This window comes from Mobula hypostoma, chromosome 11 (assembly GCF_963921235.1).
Source record: "Mobula hypostoma chromosome 11, sMobHyp1.1, whole genome shotgun sequence".
NCBI lineage: Eukaryota > Metazoa > Chordata > Chondrichthyes > Myliobatiformes > Myliobatidae > Mobula > Mobula hypostoma.
This window is the reverse complement of record NC_086107.1, coordinates 43,135,264-43,155,147: the sequence shown is the minus strand read 5'-3', so window position 1 is coordinate 43,155,147 and position 19,884 is coordinate 43,135,264. Positions and strand designations below refer to the sequence as shown.

Here is a 19,884-nt window from a genome sequence, read left to right as displayed (position 1 = left end):
AGTCCACTGTGATTCAATGTTGTAAAACAATAAAGCATGAAAATTTCCAAGGGGGGGTGAATACTTTTTATAGGCACTGTACATCATTCTGTCAGGCCAGACAGCAGTCTTTAACAACCCTTTCTGAAAAGGAATGTGCATAGCCAAATCCAAAAGTAAAAACAGGCTAAGTATGGCCCCAAGGACAGCAGCAGGGTAAATTGCCGCGTCACCCTATTATGAGTAGCTCCTGTGTGTAATACACGATTCGTGATATGCATACAAAAAGTACTATAAATGAATATCCTGAACATCTAGATTTATTCAGTCTAATCCAGAGATAACAATGCAACTGCATCTGTTTGACATTTACAATCTCATAAATATTTTAGCCTTGTTAAACTTCCATTAACAACATATTAATCACAGTAGATGGAATACACCAGTGCATCAAATTTATATATTCACACACTGATAAATTTCTTATTTTCTTTCATCAAAAATAAATAAATATATATATATTTTACCACTAGAACCCCTTGTGATGCTGCGATATATCCTAGCAATCACTGTGTCACATCATCAGTGATGTAACTTTATAAATTCATTGCTACTTTAGGGATGCACACTTTTTTTCTATTTTACTGCATGTTACAAATGGGAAACCTGCAACCAACAGTTACCAGAGTGACTGTAGCAATTTACTTTTATTTCCAGCTAGCAAGAAGCTGGATTGGTAGAGTGCCCTGCTGATCACAAAGCGGATATCTTCCAACAGTTTACATGGCTGCTAAATGGCGGGAGATCTCCAACAGAGTGAAACACCAAAAATCTATTTAATCTTTGTTTTGAATAGACAGAATGATTTAGCCACTGTAATCTTCCAAGACAGAAATTCGAAATGATTTTGTTCTGTGGGCTAAGAGATTTCTCTGCATTTCAGTCTTAAGTAACCAAATCTTTATTCTGAAGCTGTACTTATCTTTGGCCTGAGACACTTCAGCAAGAAGAAACATTCTGCATAATTCAGCTGTTCAAGCTCTTAACTAATTTTATAAGTTTCAATATGTTCTCCCCTGTTTTTTCTGAATACAGTCCCAATCTACTCCACCTTTCTTTATTCAGCTAATGCCATCCCTGCAACCAGACTTACGAATCTTTGTTGCACATTCTTAATGGAAAATACATCACCTTTTAGGTAAGAATATTAAAACTGTACACAATATTCCAAGTACTTTTTCATCAAAACTTTATACTGTATAAGACTTGCTTAATCCTGTAATTCATATCCTCTTGTTATGAAAGCGTAATATTCTCCTAACTGCTTGCTACATCTATATGTTGGCCTTCTGTCACACTTGTCCCTTTGAACATTAGAAATAACCAATCCTTCACCATTTGACAATTGTTGGGTTATGTACACCATGGTGAATGACTTCACATTTTTCTGCTTTATATTCCATCAGCTATGTTTTTCCCACTTCATTGAAATTTCCTTGAAGCTTCTTTACATCCTTAAACACAAATCTGCTTTTTTAATATCAGCAAATTTTTAAATATGATATTTTGTCCCATCTGCCAAATTGTTGATATAGATTTCAAGAACCAATAGCTTGATTACAAGCACTAATAAGCACTATTATACCAAGAACCATCCTGTATTCATACACTTTACTTTCTGACAGAATGTTAATTTTCAATCTGTTGTCAGTATATTAAAACCATTTACTCTGGGCATGTTGACCTCTCTCTGTGTGGGTCCTAACCAAAAATCCAAATGTAACTCATCTTCCTGACCACCCTTAATTACCCTTCAAATCACATCATCAAGAGAGTCGAGCAGATATCAAACATGATTTTTCTTTCAAAGATGAATAGGAATTGTTCTTGGGCTTCAGGAAAGGGCAGTCAGGAGAACACATGCCAATCCTCATTGAGTGATCAACAGTGGAAGGGGTGAGCAACTTCAAGTTCCTGGGCGTCAGCATCTCAGAAGATCTATTTTGGACCCAACACATTAATGCCTGCCTGACATTGGCCCGGAGTGTAATTTACTTTGCTACCAGGATGATTGTAGAAAACTTCCTTGGCAGATAAAATGGACGGCACTTGACCACTAGATGTTCCAGGTCAGTGCATCTAAAATGACAGGGGTGAGCCAGGTTTCCGTGAAGTGAAATATATAGCAATTCTTGATGTCCCTCCAATACTGCAATATTGCTCTGAGATCTTCAGTTTAATTTTCTAGAGACTACATTTGCCAGGAGGATATTTGGGAGTGGGGATCTAAGGGCATTGGATTTTAAACTTAATTGCAGACCAGCGCTTCCTTTTCATTTATCTATTTAATTTAGTGATACAGCATGGTGACAGGCCCTTCTGAACCAATGAACCCACGCCATCCAATTACACCATGTGATCAATTAATCTACCAACCCATACATCTTTGGGATGTAGGAGGAAACTTAATCACCCAGAGGAAACCCACGTGGTCACGGGGGAGGGTGCACGAAACTCCTTACAGACAGCACTGGGGATTGAACGCGAGTCACTGGCACTGTAACAGTATTACGCTACTGAGCCGTCACTTACCCATGGTGGTGACTGTGGATTTTAGCTGTAGTAGTCCTAAACGTGAATATTTGATGATTCCCTTCAAAGTTGCATACATAAAGTTGCCACTTTCCAGAGCCATCCCGGGGACAGGAACATGCACCCTTCTCATTACTACCACCGAGCAGGAGATACTGGAAGCCGACGACCCACACTCAACATTTTAAGAACAGTTTCTTTGCATCTACCATCAGATTTATGAACAGTCCATGAACTCATCAACACTACCTCACTATTTCTCTTTTGCACTATTTATTTACTGTAACTTAGTATGTTTATACCTGCACTGTACTGCTGCCACTAAACAGCAAATTTCATATGTGTCAGTGATAATACACCTGATTCTGATTCAGCTCTGCTCAATCTTTTGTTCTTTTCAGTGTATTCTGTTGTTACATCATTCATTGTAGATCTCAGCATTTTCCTGACCACTGATATTGGTGAGAAGGTTAGCCATTCACCATGTGCTCCCCATCATCTACCTTAAATAGTGGAGTCACGTTTACTACACTCCACTCCATAGGAAAACTGCTAGAATCTATAGAATTTTACATGATCAGAATATTCATAATCTCTAAAGCGATCTCTTTCAAAACTATGGGAAGTAGACTTTCACTGTCTTGTGATTTATCGGACTCCAAACTCTCCAAATGTGTTTGGTGCTAAATTTTGGCTAATACAAGCTAATACCTCTTTTCTGAAACTCCAAGTTCTGAAAATCTCCGAAATACAGATATTTTTTAGTGCTGATATAACGTCACAAATGAAAAAGTTCACAATGCATTGGGAAAGTTTTCACGTGATGCGCAGGTGTCTGTGCATCACAGACTGTTCTGAGAAGTGACCTCTTATATGTAATGAATAGACATTAATGCAAAATAGAAAGACACAGCATGAAGCAAAAAATGAAGATCTCGATCGGGCATTGAAAGAGTGAATTCGTCAGCACTGTAGTGAACATATGCCGCTTAACAGTATGCTGATCATGAAACGAACAAAGAAATATCAAAACAAACTGAAAATTGAACGTAATTGTGAATATTCAGCAGGCTGGCTGCAAAAAGTTAAGAAAAGGTACGCCATTGAATTTGTAAAGATTTTAGAAGTTTTCAAGATAAAGCATGGGCTGATCTTGAAGCAACATAGAAGTTCATTGGTAAGTTTGCAAAGATCGTCACTGATGAAAATCTAACACCAGAACAAGTCTACAATGCTGACTGTTTTTATACCTTACATAAAGCATAAAAAAATGTAAAATACAATTACAGTGTACTGTAACCTTTTAATCAAAACATGGCACGCCATCGTTGTTGATTCAGGTATTCTCCGGATGCTGCTTTTATTACCCAGCACACATTATGTTTTCGTTATATTAATAGAATGTAATAATTTTTACTGTTAAGTACATATGTGTGAACAACAAATGTAAGGCAAAGACTGCTTACTGGTAGCACATAAACTCAGAGTCAGAAATCTTGGTGATCCCACAGAGGAGAGGATGGCAGTGCAACAGCAGTGTGCGCAGCCTCTCCGGCGATGAATATCTGTTATCTGTCCAGTAGGGGACCGTGCACAATTCTGATTTGATGGAGACGTGAGAGTACGGAGGAACATCTGGAAAACTTCTGAAATGCCCACTTTGCTGCCGCTGCTACTGTGTGGTAACCGGAATCTCCAGAGCAGAAGGCCTCGAATCCTCGGCTTTGCTTGTTTCAGCGGCCGGGGCTCAGTCAAAGGCACTTGGTAGAGGATGGCGCTCGGGAGGCGGTATCAGAGGGGCTGGTCAGAGGCTCGAAGTTTTTGGACTGATGGACTTAATGTCGGCTGTGGTCGGCTGCTTCCAAGGCATTGGCAAGTTGATGGTGCCTGGAGGTTTATGGCAGGGAGTTTCTCCCTTTTGCCGCCTGCTATCGGGGACTCGGGAGTCGATCGACTTGGGAACTTTGAAATTTTTTTTTACTGTGCCCGTGGTTTGTTCTTCATCAAATTATGGTATTGCTTTGCACTGTTGTAACTATATGTTATAATTATGTGGTTCTGTCAGTGTTAGTCTCTGGTTTGTCCTGTTTTCTGTGATATCACTCCGGAGAAACATTGTATCATTTCTTAATGCATGTATGCATTTCTACATGACAATAAAAGAGGACTGAGTGTTCTCATAATCTAATCCAATCTCATTATATATTCCAAAATCTGAAAAAAATCCTGAAATCCGAAACACTTCCGGCCTCAAGCATTTGGAATAAGGGGTACTTAGCCTGTACTTTGTTTCTTGATCTCACTGGATTTGACTACAAGTTAAGGCAAGAGGATACCAAGAGCCAAGAACAAACAGTAGCTGATAGCATTCTATTAATAGAAATGTGAATGTTTTCTTCCTCTTTGTGTTTTAACCCTCATACTGAGATGTCATGGTTAAAATATATTTATTATGACACCATTCAAGGCATCAACATGAGCCTTCTCACAACTGAAAATATTTAGACAGGATTCTCAGAATGATTGCAATACTCAAACACTACCAATCACAGATAAAGAATAATGAGAAAGATTGCTGGGTTCTAACCTGTAATTTGAAGCAGTTAGCTTCCAATCTCAGCTACTGTTTAAGTAATGATAATTAGTTTGCACCATTAATTTATAAACAGCAAGGTATCACAAGAAGCAAATAATAAGCTGGCTACATTGGGCTATTGGTTGAGAAGGAATTTTGCCAGAATATATTCAAGTACTTTGCAAAAGTGAGCAGGACCCATCATAACATTTTGTAAGCTGAAAATCATGATTCCATCTGTGACTCAGCACTTCTAAGGAACTTGAGAGGATAGAAGGAAAATGCTGATACTTTCGCAAAGCTTGATATGAAAAATAACTCAGAGGAATGAATATTATCATAAGAGAACAAACTTCTAAAAATAAAATAATAATAATATTGTTCAAATGGCTGGAGAGAGTAGGTTCTGAAATTAATTAAGAACAAATATCAGTACTATAAAAATGAAATTTCAAAAGCACTTAATTATAAAACTCTTTGGAATAACTAAGCTGTGAAATACGTTGCCTACAAAGCCAATCACAAATCTTCAATATTCTTATCCTCTTTCAGCAACTACCTGTATACTAAGAGGTCCTATTTAAGTGAAGGCACTTTGAAGGCAATTTTTGGAGTAATCTCAGACAGGTGAAGGCCATGCTATTAGGTACATTGCAAAATATTATAAATGCTGACAACATTCAACCCTCCATTCAATTACATGGAGAGAACATTATTAGTTTTCAGTGGGAAATGCCTATAGAGTCTGCTGATTCATCCCTTTTCAGATAACAACTTCCTAAAGAAAGAACCCTGAATTCCTATAATCAACGTTTTCATGCGATGCTCTTTGCTCTTTACATTTCCTTATTTTCGGGTCTCCATTGTATTAACAATTTCATTTGCATCGTCTATCATGATGTAAACTGTCTGATACACAATTCACTAACCTGGGAACAACGTCATTGAATCAACAGATGTAAACTGATGGGAGTAAGTTTGATCTATGATGTCTCAGCTAAGATTGAAAAACACAAAAATATCAACTAAAAATACACACAAAGGCAGAGTAGAAATGACTACATTCAGAGTCTTCAAATAAATCATACTATTTCTGGCGCAAAGAACGGGATAAAATAAACTACCAGCTTATTCAGCTGAATGAAGAAGTACTAATTATAGGGTTAAGCAGAAAGAGCAGAAATATTCACAGTGAAAAGTAACAGGTCAATGTTTAAAAAAAGATAAAATGCCAAATAAATAATCTGGATTACTGTTGGTTCCTTCTGAAGATAAAGGAGACAATTGCTCAGAAACATGACTTGTTGATTTAGAATTCTAATGATAGCTTCAATAGTCAGGCATGGTCCACTACACTGTACTAAAATCTAACTTCTTCAGTGAAGAAGGCATCACAATCCCATTGAATGAAACAGCATGGTCCAGACAGAAAAACTGATGGCCACTCACCAGTCAGTGTGAAAGATCCAATCCATTAAACTAACATTCAAAGTAATTTCACAGAAGTATGTTGATAATAAATGTACTGAACTCAATATGGCAGTTATTTTATGCATGGTAATTATGTCATTTCAGTAAAACACATTTTTCTTTCATCTATTTTTAGCTGAAAATGCATGTATTGATAATATATTATATTTCTCACTCAGGTATTCTCTCTTTTGCTTGTACCTGTACACCTTTTAAGTGATAATGACTTTTTTTCTATTTTTCTAATGGTTTACAGACTAAATCTATATTAAACCACAGTAGGAACCATAGTTTACAATTAAACCATGTTTTTTTGTTGTGTAATCACTAGCAGGTTGTAAGAGTGGGCTCCCTCACCTCCAACCCTCTGACTCTCAATACAGGAGCCCCTCAGGGCTGTGTACTGAGTTCCCTCTTTTACTCCCTGTATACCCATGACTGTATCACCACCCACAGCTCCAATCTGCTAATTAAATTTGCCAACAACACTACATTGATTGGCCTTATCTCAAACAGTAATGAGGTGGCCTACAGGGAAGAAGTCATCTCTCTGACACAGTGGTGTCAAGAAAGCAACTTCTCCCTCAATATCACAAAAACAAAGGAGCTGGTTGTGGATTACAGGAGGAATGGAGATGGGCTAACTCCAATTGACATCAATGTATCTGGGGTTGAGAGGGTAAACAGCTTCAAGCTCCTCAGCATCCACATCAGCGAAGACCTCACATGGTCTGTACACACCAGCTGTGTGGTGAAAAAGGCACAACGGCACCTCTTTCACCTCAGACGGTTGAGGAAGTTTGGTATGGGCTCCCAAATCCTTAGAAATTTCTAAGGGGCACAATTGAGAGCATCTTGACTGGTTGCTTCACTGCCTGATATGAGAACTGTACCTCCCTTAATCGCAGGATTCTGCAGAGAATGGTGCAGACAGCCAAGCGCAGCTGTAGTTATGAACTTCCCATGATTCAGGACATTTACAAGGACAGGTGTGTAAAAGGGCCCGTAAGGATCATTGGCGACTCAAGTCATCCCAACCACAATCTATTCCAGTTGCTACCATTGGGAAGCAGCACCACAGCGTAAAAGCCAGGACCAACAGGCTCTGGGATAGCTTCTTCCATCAGGCCATCAGATTGATGAACTCACACTGATTTGAGTGTACTCTATATTACATTGACTGTTCTATTTATTATAAATTACTATAAATTACTCTGATTGCACATTGCACATTTAGATGGAGACGTAACATAAAGATTTTTACTCCTCATGTATGTGAAGGATGTAAGAAATAAAGTCAATTCAATTCAATTGTATTACACCTCTTCTTCTCAACAAGTAAAGAAAAATGAACTTAAAAAACATGGCTAATGGAGACACAAGAGATTATAGATGCTGGAAACTAGAATATAAACTAACTGCTGGAGAAACTCAGCTGAGCTGGTCGAACAGCAGCGGTGGGCGGAAGGAATTGTTGACGATTCAGTAAAGACCATTTTCTGAATGTTTGGTAGAAGGTTTGGATACTTTTTTTATATATAAGCCATGCATACATATTATACACTCGTACCTACTGAAACGCTTTCCCTTTTCTTTTTACACCATTGTGAGATTCTGAACAAGAACTACAAAATTTTCCCTTAATTTGGGATTCAGTTAATAAAACATGGATTACATGAGCTGGTGATATCAAAACCATCAAATTAACTGACTTGATGAATGAGGAGGGTTTCAATTCGAATTCAAGGAACTATTGAAAAGTGAACGACAAAGGAAGTAGAGGGCAAGAAAAGCATGAGTGCTTAAGAAGGAGAATGAAAGTAATTGACATTATCAGACCAGAGTTCTCCTTCAAATGTCCACCTGAATATGCAAAAGGCACTGGCTCGTGGAGTAACTCATTGTCAATGCCATTTGAACTGCCTCGAAGTGAGAATTAAACAGAAGAGGATGGATCAGTTAGAAATAGCAATACAAAGCAGAGAGAGATGAAATTATATCTCCAATGCGCAGGAGATCTTGCACTGCAAAAAATGCCAAGCTTCCATAATTATTACATTATTTACAATTGATGCAAAATAATAAGTCTATGGCGTTGGACAACTTGATTGGGAAAAAATAGACAGAGTATCATCCTTTATTGACCAAGACATTTCAGCATACCAATGTTGATGTGCACGTATTTTTCAGCATTGTATTTGGTGAGGTACTACAGACTGATTAAACAATCCCAAGTATGGGGAACCTTGGTTTTCAAGAGATTTTGAAGCCCTGGTTAAGAGTAAAATGGAGATGCATAGCAGGTATAGGCAAGTAGGAAAAAATGAGGTGCTTATGGAGAAATGCAAGAGAACATTTAAGAAGGAAGGCTAAAAGGAAGCATTAAGTTTCTCTAGCAGACAAAGTGGAAGAGTATCCAAAGGGATTCTACAGATCTGTGAAGAGCAAAAGGATTGCAAGGGGCAAAACTGGTCCTCTGGAAGACCAGAATGGTAATCCATGTGTGGAGCCAAAACAGATGGGGGAGATCTCAAATGTATTCTTTGTATCTGTATTTACTTGGGAGACAGATACAGAGTCTATGGAAATGAGACAATTGGCATCAACTTCACGGACCCTGTAGAGATTACAGAGGAGGGGGTGTTAGCTATCCTAAAGCAAATGAGGGTGAATAAATCCCCAGGGCCTGACAAGGTGTTCCCTTGGACCCTACAGGAGGCAAGTGCAGAAATTGATTGGGCCCTTGTAGTGATATTTAAAACATCTTTAGTGACAGGAGAGGTACTAAAGGATTGGAGGATACCCTCTCTTGTTCCGCTGTTTAAAAAATGCTCTAAACAGAAACCGTGTAATTATAGGCTGGTGAATCTGACATCAATTGTGAGAAAGTTATTGGAAGATATTCTAAGGGACCAGATATATAAGTATTTGGATAGACATGGACTGATTAAGGTTGATCAGCATGGCTTCAAGAGCGTCAGGTCATGTCTAACCAATCTTAAAGAGATTTTAGAGGAAGTTACCAGGAAATTAGATGAAGATAGGGCAGTGGATAGTGTCTACATAAACTTCAGTAAGGTGTTTTACAGGGTCCCACATGGGAGGCTGGTCATGAAGACTCAGTCGCTCAGCATTCAGGATGAGGTAATCAATTGGATTAGACATTGGCTTTGTGGGAGAAGCCAGAGAGTGGTAGTAGAGGGTTACCTCTCAGACTGGAGACTTGTGAGTAGTGATGTGGGACAGGGGTTGGGGCTGGGTCCTTTACTGTTGGTCATCTATGTAAATAATCTGGATAATAATGTGGTTAACTGGATCAGCAAATTTTTGGGTGTAGTGGACAGAAGGGAAAGCTATCATGGCTTGCAGAGGCAACTGCATCAGCTGGAGAAATGGGCTGACATCGAGCAGGTGGAATTTAATGCAGACAAGTGTGAGGTTCTGCACTTCAGTCAGACCAACCAGAGAAGGTCTTACACAATAAACAGTTGGGCACTGAGGAGCGTGGTAGAACAAAGGGATCTGGAAAACAGGTACATATTTCTTTGGAAATGGTATCACAGGTAGATAGGGTCACAAAGAAAGCTTTTTGGCATATTAGCCTTCATAAATTAATGTACTGAGAGCAGAAGATGGGATGTTATTTTAAAGTTGTAGAAGAGGCGAGGTGAAGTAATGATAGTGCTAAATGTCGTCTCCTTTGCTTGCATCTTCGGAAACAGCTCTATTTCCATCTTTAATATCTTTATTTTTCCTTTTCAGGGTTCTTTTAAAGAACCTGACCTGGAGTTACATGCTGACTTCGGTTCTTTGTGGGAATGGGACCTGCTCTCAGGGTTCCATAACTTACCATTTTTTGTTCGGCATGCCAATGGCTCGGCCTAAGAGTCTGGCTCAGATTTGGAAGCCTAAGATCTCGGGGCTCTGGAGATGGGTGGATCGAGGGTTGGTGTCACGGCAGGAGACCCGTGTGTCATCGAGGGAGTTGGGATGTCTGTGGCTGTGTGCCTGGAGACCGGAGATCTTTGAGATCTTTTAGCACAGAGCTCGAAAAAAGCAACAGACAGACTTTTAACATCATAAACCAGTGAGTTGTTTGTGATGTCTCCCTGCTCACTGGGAAAACGGAGACACCTCCTTCTCCTTTATTAGGGAGAGAGAGAGAGCCTGTGGAATGTCGTATACTGGGTGAAACGCAGCCTTTGGGGTAACTGCAAGTCTGTGTCTTTGCTATTGCTTTGCTCACGCTTGAGTGCTTGATGGTTTGCTGCTGCTTATGCGCGGGAGGGAGGGGAGCTGAGGGGTACTTTGGGGTCCTAGCATTTAACTGTCGTTCATTCTTTGGGGAACTCCTCTGTTTTCAAGGATGGTTGCAAAGAAAAAGCATTTCAGGATGCATATTGTATACATTTGTCTGACAGTAAATTGGACCTTTGAATGTTTGAACGTTGGTGAGGTCTAATTTGAAGTACTGTGTGCAATTTTCATCAGCTAACTACAGGAAAGATGTAAACAAGTTTGAAAGAGTGCAAAGAAAATTTATAAGGATTTCATCGGGTCTGGAGGACTTCAGTTATGAAAAAGATTGAATAGGTTAGGACTGTATTCTTTAGAATGTAGAAGGTTGAGAGATTTGATAGAAGTATACAACATAAGAGGGTATAGATGGGGTAAATGCAAGCAGGCTTTGTCCACTGAGGTTGGGTGGAACCACAAATAAAGGTCATGGCTTAAGGGTGAAAGATAAGTTTAAAGGGAACATGAGGGGAAACTTCTTCATTCAGAGAGTTGTGAGAGTGTGGAATGAGCTGCCAGCACAAGTGGTCTATGAAAACTTGATTTCAATGTCTAGGAGAAGTATGGATAGGTACATGGATAGTAGGGTTATGGAGGGCTATTGTCCCGGTGCAAGTCATTGTGATTAGGGAGTTTAAGTGGTTTTGGTATGAACTAGATGGGCCAAAAGGCCCATTTCTGTGCTGTACTTCTCTATGACTCTAAACTTATGATGCTAACAAAAATAAAGTCAGTCCTGGACAAAACTAAAACAAATTATTCATAGCAGGTACAAATATTTCACAAAACCCTATTACTTCTATTTGGTAATAGTTACCTGTCCAGTACTAGTGGATGCAACATCTAATTATCTCATATGAAAGCTCCAAATACACTGAGTGTTCTTCAAATCAGGTCTCTCAAATTATTCTTGAGTTATAATAAACTGGTTACAGATATGTGCAGGGCTGATTTCATTTATTCGCAGCAATTGCACTTATAATGTTAAGAACAAGGTTGTTCATCATCTTCAATTTTAAGAACAAAGAGTATCTGTTATTCTTTTTCTTTACATTTAAGGTGCAGGTACAAAAATAAGGTACAACCATACCTTTTCCAGTTCATTGATGCCTTCTTCCACAACACATATTGATGCCAATGCTCTGAGAGCAAGAACATGCAAATAACAAGGAGCATCTTGTCTACATAGTTTGAAAAGTACTGCCACCCCTCCTTCCTGAAATAGAGAAAAAATAATTCAAACATTATAAAGCATTTTTCAAAGATTGTTTAGATCAGTTAAAGTAAGCTGCAATTATTATTATTAAACAGGGTAAAGGTATCTATATATAAAAAAATCATTTACTTAGTACGAAGAATCAAACATATTAAATCACTACCAGAATACTGTATTTCACAAAAGCAAGAAATATTATTTTCTATACGATATCATGTGATTCTATTGTCATATTTTGTGTGACTAAAACCAATTCAGTCACAAGTTGATCCAACCTGCAAGACATTATATATAATAAAATACCACAATGTTTTAATAAGACAACAACAATTCATCATGAGCTTCTCCAAGCAATCATTAATGGTCAGTGAAAATCAGAATACTGCATCTTGTAACATATTTTAAAGTGAAACCAAACTAATCAGCTTCGATATTGGACTGCTGAGTTAGACCATAAGGACATAAGGCATAGGAGCAGAATTTAGGCCATTTGGCCCATCAAGTCTGATACTCATTTAATCATGGCTGATCCTTGTTCCCCTCCTCAGCTCCATTCGCTGACCTTCTCCCCATAATCTTTGATGCTGTGGCTAGTCAAGATCCCATCAATCTCTGTCTTAAATACACCCAACGACCTGGCCTCTACAGCTCTCTGTATCTCTGTTTTAAACAGACGTTCCTCTATCCTGAGGCTGTACCCTCTTGTTATAGACTCCCCTACCATGGGGAACCATCCTTTCCACATCTGCTTTCACATTCAAAAGTTTTCAATAAGATTCCTCCTCATCCTTCTAATTCCAGCAAGTACAGCCCCAGAGCCATCAGATGTTCCTTATACAATAACCCTTTCATTCCCGGAATCATCTTTGTGAACCTCCTCTGAACAGTCTCCAATGTCAGCACATTTCTTCTTAGGTAAGGAGCCAAAATTGTTTACAATGCTAAACATGAGGCCTCCCCAGTGCCTTATAAAGCCACAGCATCACATTCCTCCACTTATATTCTAGACTTATTGAAATGATTACTAACATTGCATATGCCTTCCTCACCACCAACTCAACCTGCAGGTTAACCTTTATTATGCTCTGCACAAGGAATTCCAAGTCACTTTGCATCTCAGATTTTTGGATGTTCTCTCCATTTAGAAAATAGCCTCCACATCTATTTCTTCAACCAAAGTGCATGACCATGCATTTTCCAACATTATATTTCATTTTCCACTTTCTTCTCCATTCTCCTAATCTGTCTCAGTCCTTCTGCAGCCTTCCTATTTCCACAACACTACCTGTCACTCAACCAATCTTCATATCATCTGCAAGCTTGGCAACAAAGCCATCTGTTCCATCATCTGATACACAGCATAAAAAGAAGCCATCCCAACATCAACCCCTGCGGAACACCACTAGCCACTGGCAGCCAACCAGAAAAGGATACTTTTATTCCCACTCATCCACTGCATCCCCTTTATCTATCCCACTTGTAATCTCCTCAAAGAATTCCAACAGATTCATCAGGCAATATTTTCTCTTAAGGAAACCATACTAGTTTTGCCCTATCTTGTCCTGTGTCACCAAGTACTCCGTAACTTCATCCTTAACAATTGTCTCCAACATCTTCCCAACCATTGAGGTCATGTTATCTGGTCTATAATTTCCTTTCTGCTGCCTTCCTCCTTTTATTAGAGTGCCATTTGCTTTCTCAAAGAGTTTTCTTAAAACATAAAGAGTTGATTTCTTCAACTGATAGATTTTTTTCACATTGATTGCAATTAATAATTCTTTTGAAATATGTTGCTAATTGTCCATTTTAAATTGAGTAGTGCATCTGAAACCATTAGGGACGGAAGCACAGCCTAGGCAGAGACACTTCAGGTGACCATGAACAAATAATTTCATGAAAATTATTATTCATGAATATTGAAATAGTTGAAGACTACAAGCTAATAACTTCAAAAGATTACTTTGATATACTATTCTAATTAATAGAAATGTTTCCATAATGCATTCTAATGAAAATGATTACAACCTGAGTCATGAATTAAGTGCATTTCAGGTTATTGTCTAAGTCACCCTTAATTACCTTTCCGAGAATATGGCCATAAATCAAGGTAACTTGTTAATAAGATGCTCACACAATAATAAATATATCTTTCTTTCACACAATCTCACTTGTATTTTCTTGAAGCATCTATACACAATCAATTAAATTACAAAATACAAGATATCATCTTGATGTGCAAATCATACTATTTCTAAATGGACAAGAACCAAGTCTGAAACATACAGTACATTATCAAGGTAAGAAAAAGTGGGTTAAAAGTTTAAATAGATTTTCAAAAGCGCTAGATTTCAAAGATTCGTGTACCTGGATCTGTGATCAACATATGCAAGTCTTTATCACTTTTTAAACATGAAAGTTCTCACCACATACGTTTTGGGAAACAAATATTTCAAATGTCTTGTACATGAAAGCTTAATAAGCACCTGTTTACTGGAAGCATTGCTGATCTAGTTAATAGTTCTATATGCCAGAAATAATTCCTGAATACAATCCAATTACGCCTCGAAAATTTATGGTAGAGTATACCAGGTAATTAATAAACAGACAGTTGACAATCCACCAAATATACTGAAGGAACTCATGCAAATACATAGATTAACAATCTAGTAATACAGATTAGGACTGCTGTATAACAAAACAACAATGACTAGAGGTAATAGATCAAATAATTGAGCCTCTCTTCAATAATTTATGAATGCTTGGTTACACGTGTTAAGCTTTTGGCTGAAGATGTTAAATCTTTTAAAAGTACAGATTTTAGGGAAATTATCAATGTGGATAATATATTTCAAGAGCAAGGTCAACCATAGAGTAAGTGCTCTAACAAATCCCAAAAGGGATGAAAATTTATACCTTTTTTTTTGTAAAGCAGAGTGCAGTTAATAAACGCATTGACACTGCAGGTGAATATTATTGAATGTCCTTGAAACTCCAGGACTACGTCACTTTTAGTTTTATATTTTTATTTATTTTCAAAGTATTTATTAAAAATGAAAATAAATTCTAAAATTTATCCATTTCAAAATTATATTAAGCTTTTCTTTAAACAAATTTCTTTATTGTAATAACTACTTTCACAGACAAGTGCAGAAATCTACAATAATGTTAGGCTTAGAAGTAGTAAACCATTTAGTCCCTCAACACCACACTATATTTCAAAAAGATTGTGGCTGATACTTTACTTCATCAGTACTTGCCTTCACTCTCTTAACACCTAAAAATCAATACACAATCACAGGAGGTACCTAATAAAGTGACCACTGAATGTATTTCAATATGTTCGTGGTCTTCTGGTGCTGTAGCCCATGTACTTCAGGGTTCAATGTACAGTGTGTGTTCAGAGATGCTCTTCTGCACACCGCTGTTGTAACATGTGTTTACCTGAGTTCAAGTCAGTTTGAAGCAGTCTGGGCATTCTCTTAGGACGTCTCTAATTACAAGGCATTTTCACCCACAGAACTGCCATTTACTGGATGTTGTTTTTTTTTTTTGTTTTTCACACCATTTTCTGTAAACTGTAGAGACTGTTGTGCGTAAAATCCCAAAAGATCAGAAGTTTCTGAGATAATAAAACCAACCCATTGGACGTCAACAATCATTCCATAGTCAACAAGCAAGAGAAAATCTGCAGATGCTGAAAGTCCAAGCAACACACACACATTGTTGGAGGAACTCAGCAAGCAAGGCAGCATCTATGGAAAAGAGTGCAGTCAACGTTTCGGGCTGAGACCCTTCAACAGGACTGGAGAAAAAAAAAGATGGGGACTCAGAGTTAGGAGGTGGGGGAGGGGAGGAAGAAACACAAGGTGATTGGCAAAACCAGGAGCAGGGGAGGGATGAGGTTAAGAGCTGGGAAGTTGATTAGTAAAAGAGAGCGAACCCTGTGGAAAGCAGAAAGGGGGGAGAGGGAAAGATGTGCTTAGTGGTCCATTGAAAATGGCGGAAGTTATGGAGAATTATGAGCTGGACGTGGAAGGTGGTAAGTGGTAAATGAGGACAAGAGGAACCCTATCCCTGATAGGGTGCAGGAGGATGGGGTAAGGGCAGATATGTGCAGAATGGAAGAGATGCGGTTGAGGGCAGCTTTGATTGTGGAGGAAGAGAGGTCCCTTTCTTTGAAGAAGGAGGATATCTCTGTTCTGGAATGAAAAGCTTCATCCTGAGAGCAGATGTGGCGGAGACGGAGGATTGAGAGAAGGGGAGGACATTTTTACAAGTAACAGGGTGGGAAGGAATATAGTCAAGGTAGCTGTGAGAGTCAGTGGATTTGTAATAGACATCAGTGGATAAGCTGTCTCAAGACACCAGGTAAATTTGAAGGTAGGGTGGAATTTGGAGGCAAAGTTGAAGAAGTCAACGAGCTCAGAAGCAGCACCAATGTAGTCAATGATGTAGCATGGGAAAAGTAGGGGGGTGACACCAGTGTAGGCTTGGAACATAGGCTAGTCCTTACAGCCAACAAAAAGACAGATATAGCTAGGATCCATGCAAGTACCCATGGAGTACCCCTTTTGTTTGAAGGAAATGGAAGGAGTCAAGGGAGAAATTATTGAGAGTGAGGACAAGTTCCGCTAGACAGTGGAGAGTGGTGGTGGAGGGGACCTGGTTGGGTCTGGTGTCCAGAAAGAAACGGAGAGCTTTGAGGCCTTCCTGCTGGAGGATGGAGGTATATAGGGACTGGTCATTCATGACGAAAATAAAATGCTCAAGGCCAGGGAATATAAAATCTTTCAAAAGATCAAAAGCGTGTGAAGTGCCATGAATGTATGTAGGAAGAGACTGAACCGGGGGGGGGGGGGGGCGGGAATAAAAACAGAGTCGAGGTATGCAGATATGAGCTCAGTGGGGCAGGAACAAGCTGAAACAATGGATCCACCTGGACAGGCAAGTTTAGGAGGTAGAAACGGGAGGTGTGGGGTGAGGGAACGATGAGGTTGGTAGCAGTGGATGGGAGATCCCCCAGAGCTAATAATGTTGGCGATGATGTGAAAGACAATGGCCTGGTGCTCCTTAGTGGGATCCTGTTCGAGGGATAAATAAGAGGAGGTGTCTGACAACTATCGTTGAGCCTCCGCAAGGTAGATTTCAGTTTGCCAGACTACTACAGTACCCCCCCCCCCCATCTGCAGGTTTGATGGTGAGGTTAGAGTTGGTGCGAAGAGTGGAGAGCAGTGCATTCAGAATTGGAGAGAGGGGTGGTGAAGATACGATGCTTGATGTCTCATTGGTGTTGCATCCTTCATCTACCTGGTCAAGCACCACAAACTTCTATATATTTTTTAAAAATCACCGGAGAAATACTGGTATCACATTCATGGATCCAACCAATAGTTAGCATCTGACACCCTGTTACAGTTTTCATTGCAATACATGCAGAAATCAGCAGACATCTATCTGATTGCTTCTTGTGTTTTGCTTGTGTTTCGCCAGTGCTTCTGTCACTAGGATGATTGATGGAATTATGAAAAATGGCTTCCACGTGCTGGCATTGGAGAGAGTCCAGAGGAGGTTCACGAGAATAATCCTGGGAATGAAAGAGTTAATATATATAAGCATGTTTGATGACTCTGTGACTGAACTCACTGGAGTTTCAAAGAATGTAGGGCAATCGGGTACAGCCACAGCATAGGACTGGGATGAGAAGGAATCAAAAGGTGGTGAATCTGTGGAATTCATTTCCGCAGATGGCTATGGAGGCCTAGTCAATGAGTATATTTAAAGTTAAAGTTGATAAGTTCTTGATTAGTAAGGGCATCAGAGTTTACAGGAAAAAGGCAGGAGAATGGAGTTGAGAGCGATAATAAGTTGACCATGACGGAATCGTGGAGCTGACTCAAGGATTGAATGGACTGATTCTGCTCTATTGTCTAATGGTCATGATGTTATATAGAACCTAATGAGTGAACTCTCTCCCTCCTCCCCCTCATCTCAGATAGAATTTCAGTGTGCTCCTGATGGGCTTCACCTCAATATTATCAATGCCACTCCGGGAACTTCTTCATCAATTCCAATGTTTATGTGCCAAAGCTGACCAGTTAGTGCAGATGTTCCATTTCTACAATGACACTTTGAGCTCATGCTTAAATCTTTCCCTTCACCCACCTAGTATCATCTTCCTATGGTTAGTCTGCATCCTGATTCAGGAGCCCGGTGATGGACGTGTGAAGAGAATGGCTGTCTGGAAAGAATTAGGGCCTCCGTCCTGACAGTGTCAGCCTGGAGAGTACACTGATACTGGTTCCCTTACTCTCTTGGTACATTTTACGGGTCAGCATTGGTTGTATTTTCCCAGTGCTTCAGTTGCCATTGTCTCAAGGATCTCTGCTGTCCAGTAAACCCACCACCTCATTCTTCTAAAGGCTGCACTGGTGCTTTGAAAACGGTGGTGAAATTCATGATCAATGTCTGTCTCAATGCAGAAAGATTGCAAAACAAAATTGTTGGAGCAATTGTCAGCTTGTAAACATTGGTCTTCAATGAGAATTATTCTACTTTGGGTCCACTTATTAATACCAAGGTGTTCATACCATCCTGGAATATAGAGACAAATTTCCAAGAGCATCTGAATTTCAGAAAGGGGTTTTACAGGCCTTTCCAACTGATAGGGTTAAACACTTGGGCAAGGTTGAGTAAAATTGTGTTTGCTTGTTGCCGGACCTCCCGGCATCATTATTGGAGCTGTTACAGAGTGATGGTTATATCTAGTGTCCAACTACATGGCAGATCTGTAGCACTCTAAAAGCCCAGCCACCATAAGTCTGCATGCCTGGAATCTGGAGCCAGACTAGACTCATCAGGAACAGAGAGAACACCTGTTGAAAGAAGCATTTCAAACCACAGTTCTGTTCCAGATGTGAGTACCATTCCACAAAAGCCTACTGAGGTCTTTCATGCAGCCACATCACAACTAAGGAATTAACAAAGACAGGAGAAGATAATATCCTAGTTGAGCTTCAACTGCAACCATCTGGGAAGGTGGAGATATTCCAAGAGATCGCAGGGATGCTTTAACTATAACAATCCTCAAGAAATGAGGTGGATCTGACTGTGGTCTCCCTGCTGCCCACCACAAGGAAAGCCTTTGTCAACTTTCTTGCTCAATTACCTTATCTCACTGGCCAAAGGGCTGCACCTCAAGTTATGATGCAGATTTAGAGTACCGTTACTTACATACACACTGTGTGTTATGAAAGATATAAGTACCAAAAGATGCGGCATAGATTTACCAATTCCAATCCAAGATACCAAAGTAAGCAGGTTCACTTAATAGTCCCTGCTTGAGTTCTCATATCCAGAAGGAAGAAGATCAAAATAATTAATGTGTTTACAATGTTGAAAGGATCTGACTATAAAGAGAAGTAAGTAGTTTCTTTGCGCAAGGGGAGCTAAAATAAAAGAATACAAAATTAAGAATAGATTATTCAAGAGTGATGGCAGAAAGTATTGTCACATACAAATTCTAAAATTGTCTCCCCCAAAATGTTGCTAGGAATCAACAGAAATTCTAAACACTGATCAGTAACTTACTTAAATCAGAGTATCATGGAAAATGCAAATTTTGGTTGAATTGACTATAGGTTTAGATCAGTGATCACCTAATTGACATAGGGAGCACAATGATTGCCTGAAAAGGCCTCCTTCCATTCATATTGCAAAATGCACGACCCACTCCTCATCAAAACTGAGGGCCATGTTA

The 19,884-nt window shown here is 39.3% G+C and overlaps 1 protein-coding gene across 2 annotated transcripts in view; it reads right to left on the bottom strand.

The window, feature by feature from the left end:
• Nucleotides 1–19,884, bottom strand: part of LOC134354273 (protein inscuteable homolog) — a 433,993-nt gene that overhangs the window by 136,363 nt on the left and 277,746 nt on the right. For both annotated transcript variants that reach the window (XM_063063187.1, XM_063063188.1), the window contains exon 7: nucleotides 12,003–12,128. In XM_063063187.1, the coding sequence (XP_062919257.1) occupies nucleotides 12,003–12,128 (126 nt within the window). The remainder of the gene's footprint in view (nucleotides 1–12,002; nucleotides 12,129–19,884) is intronic.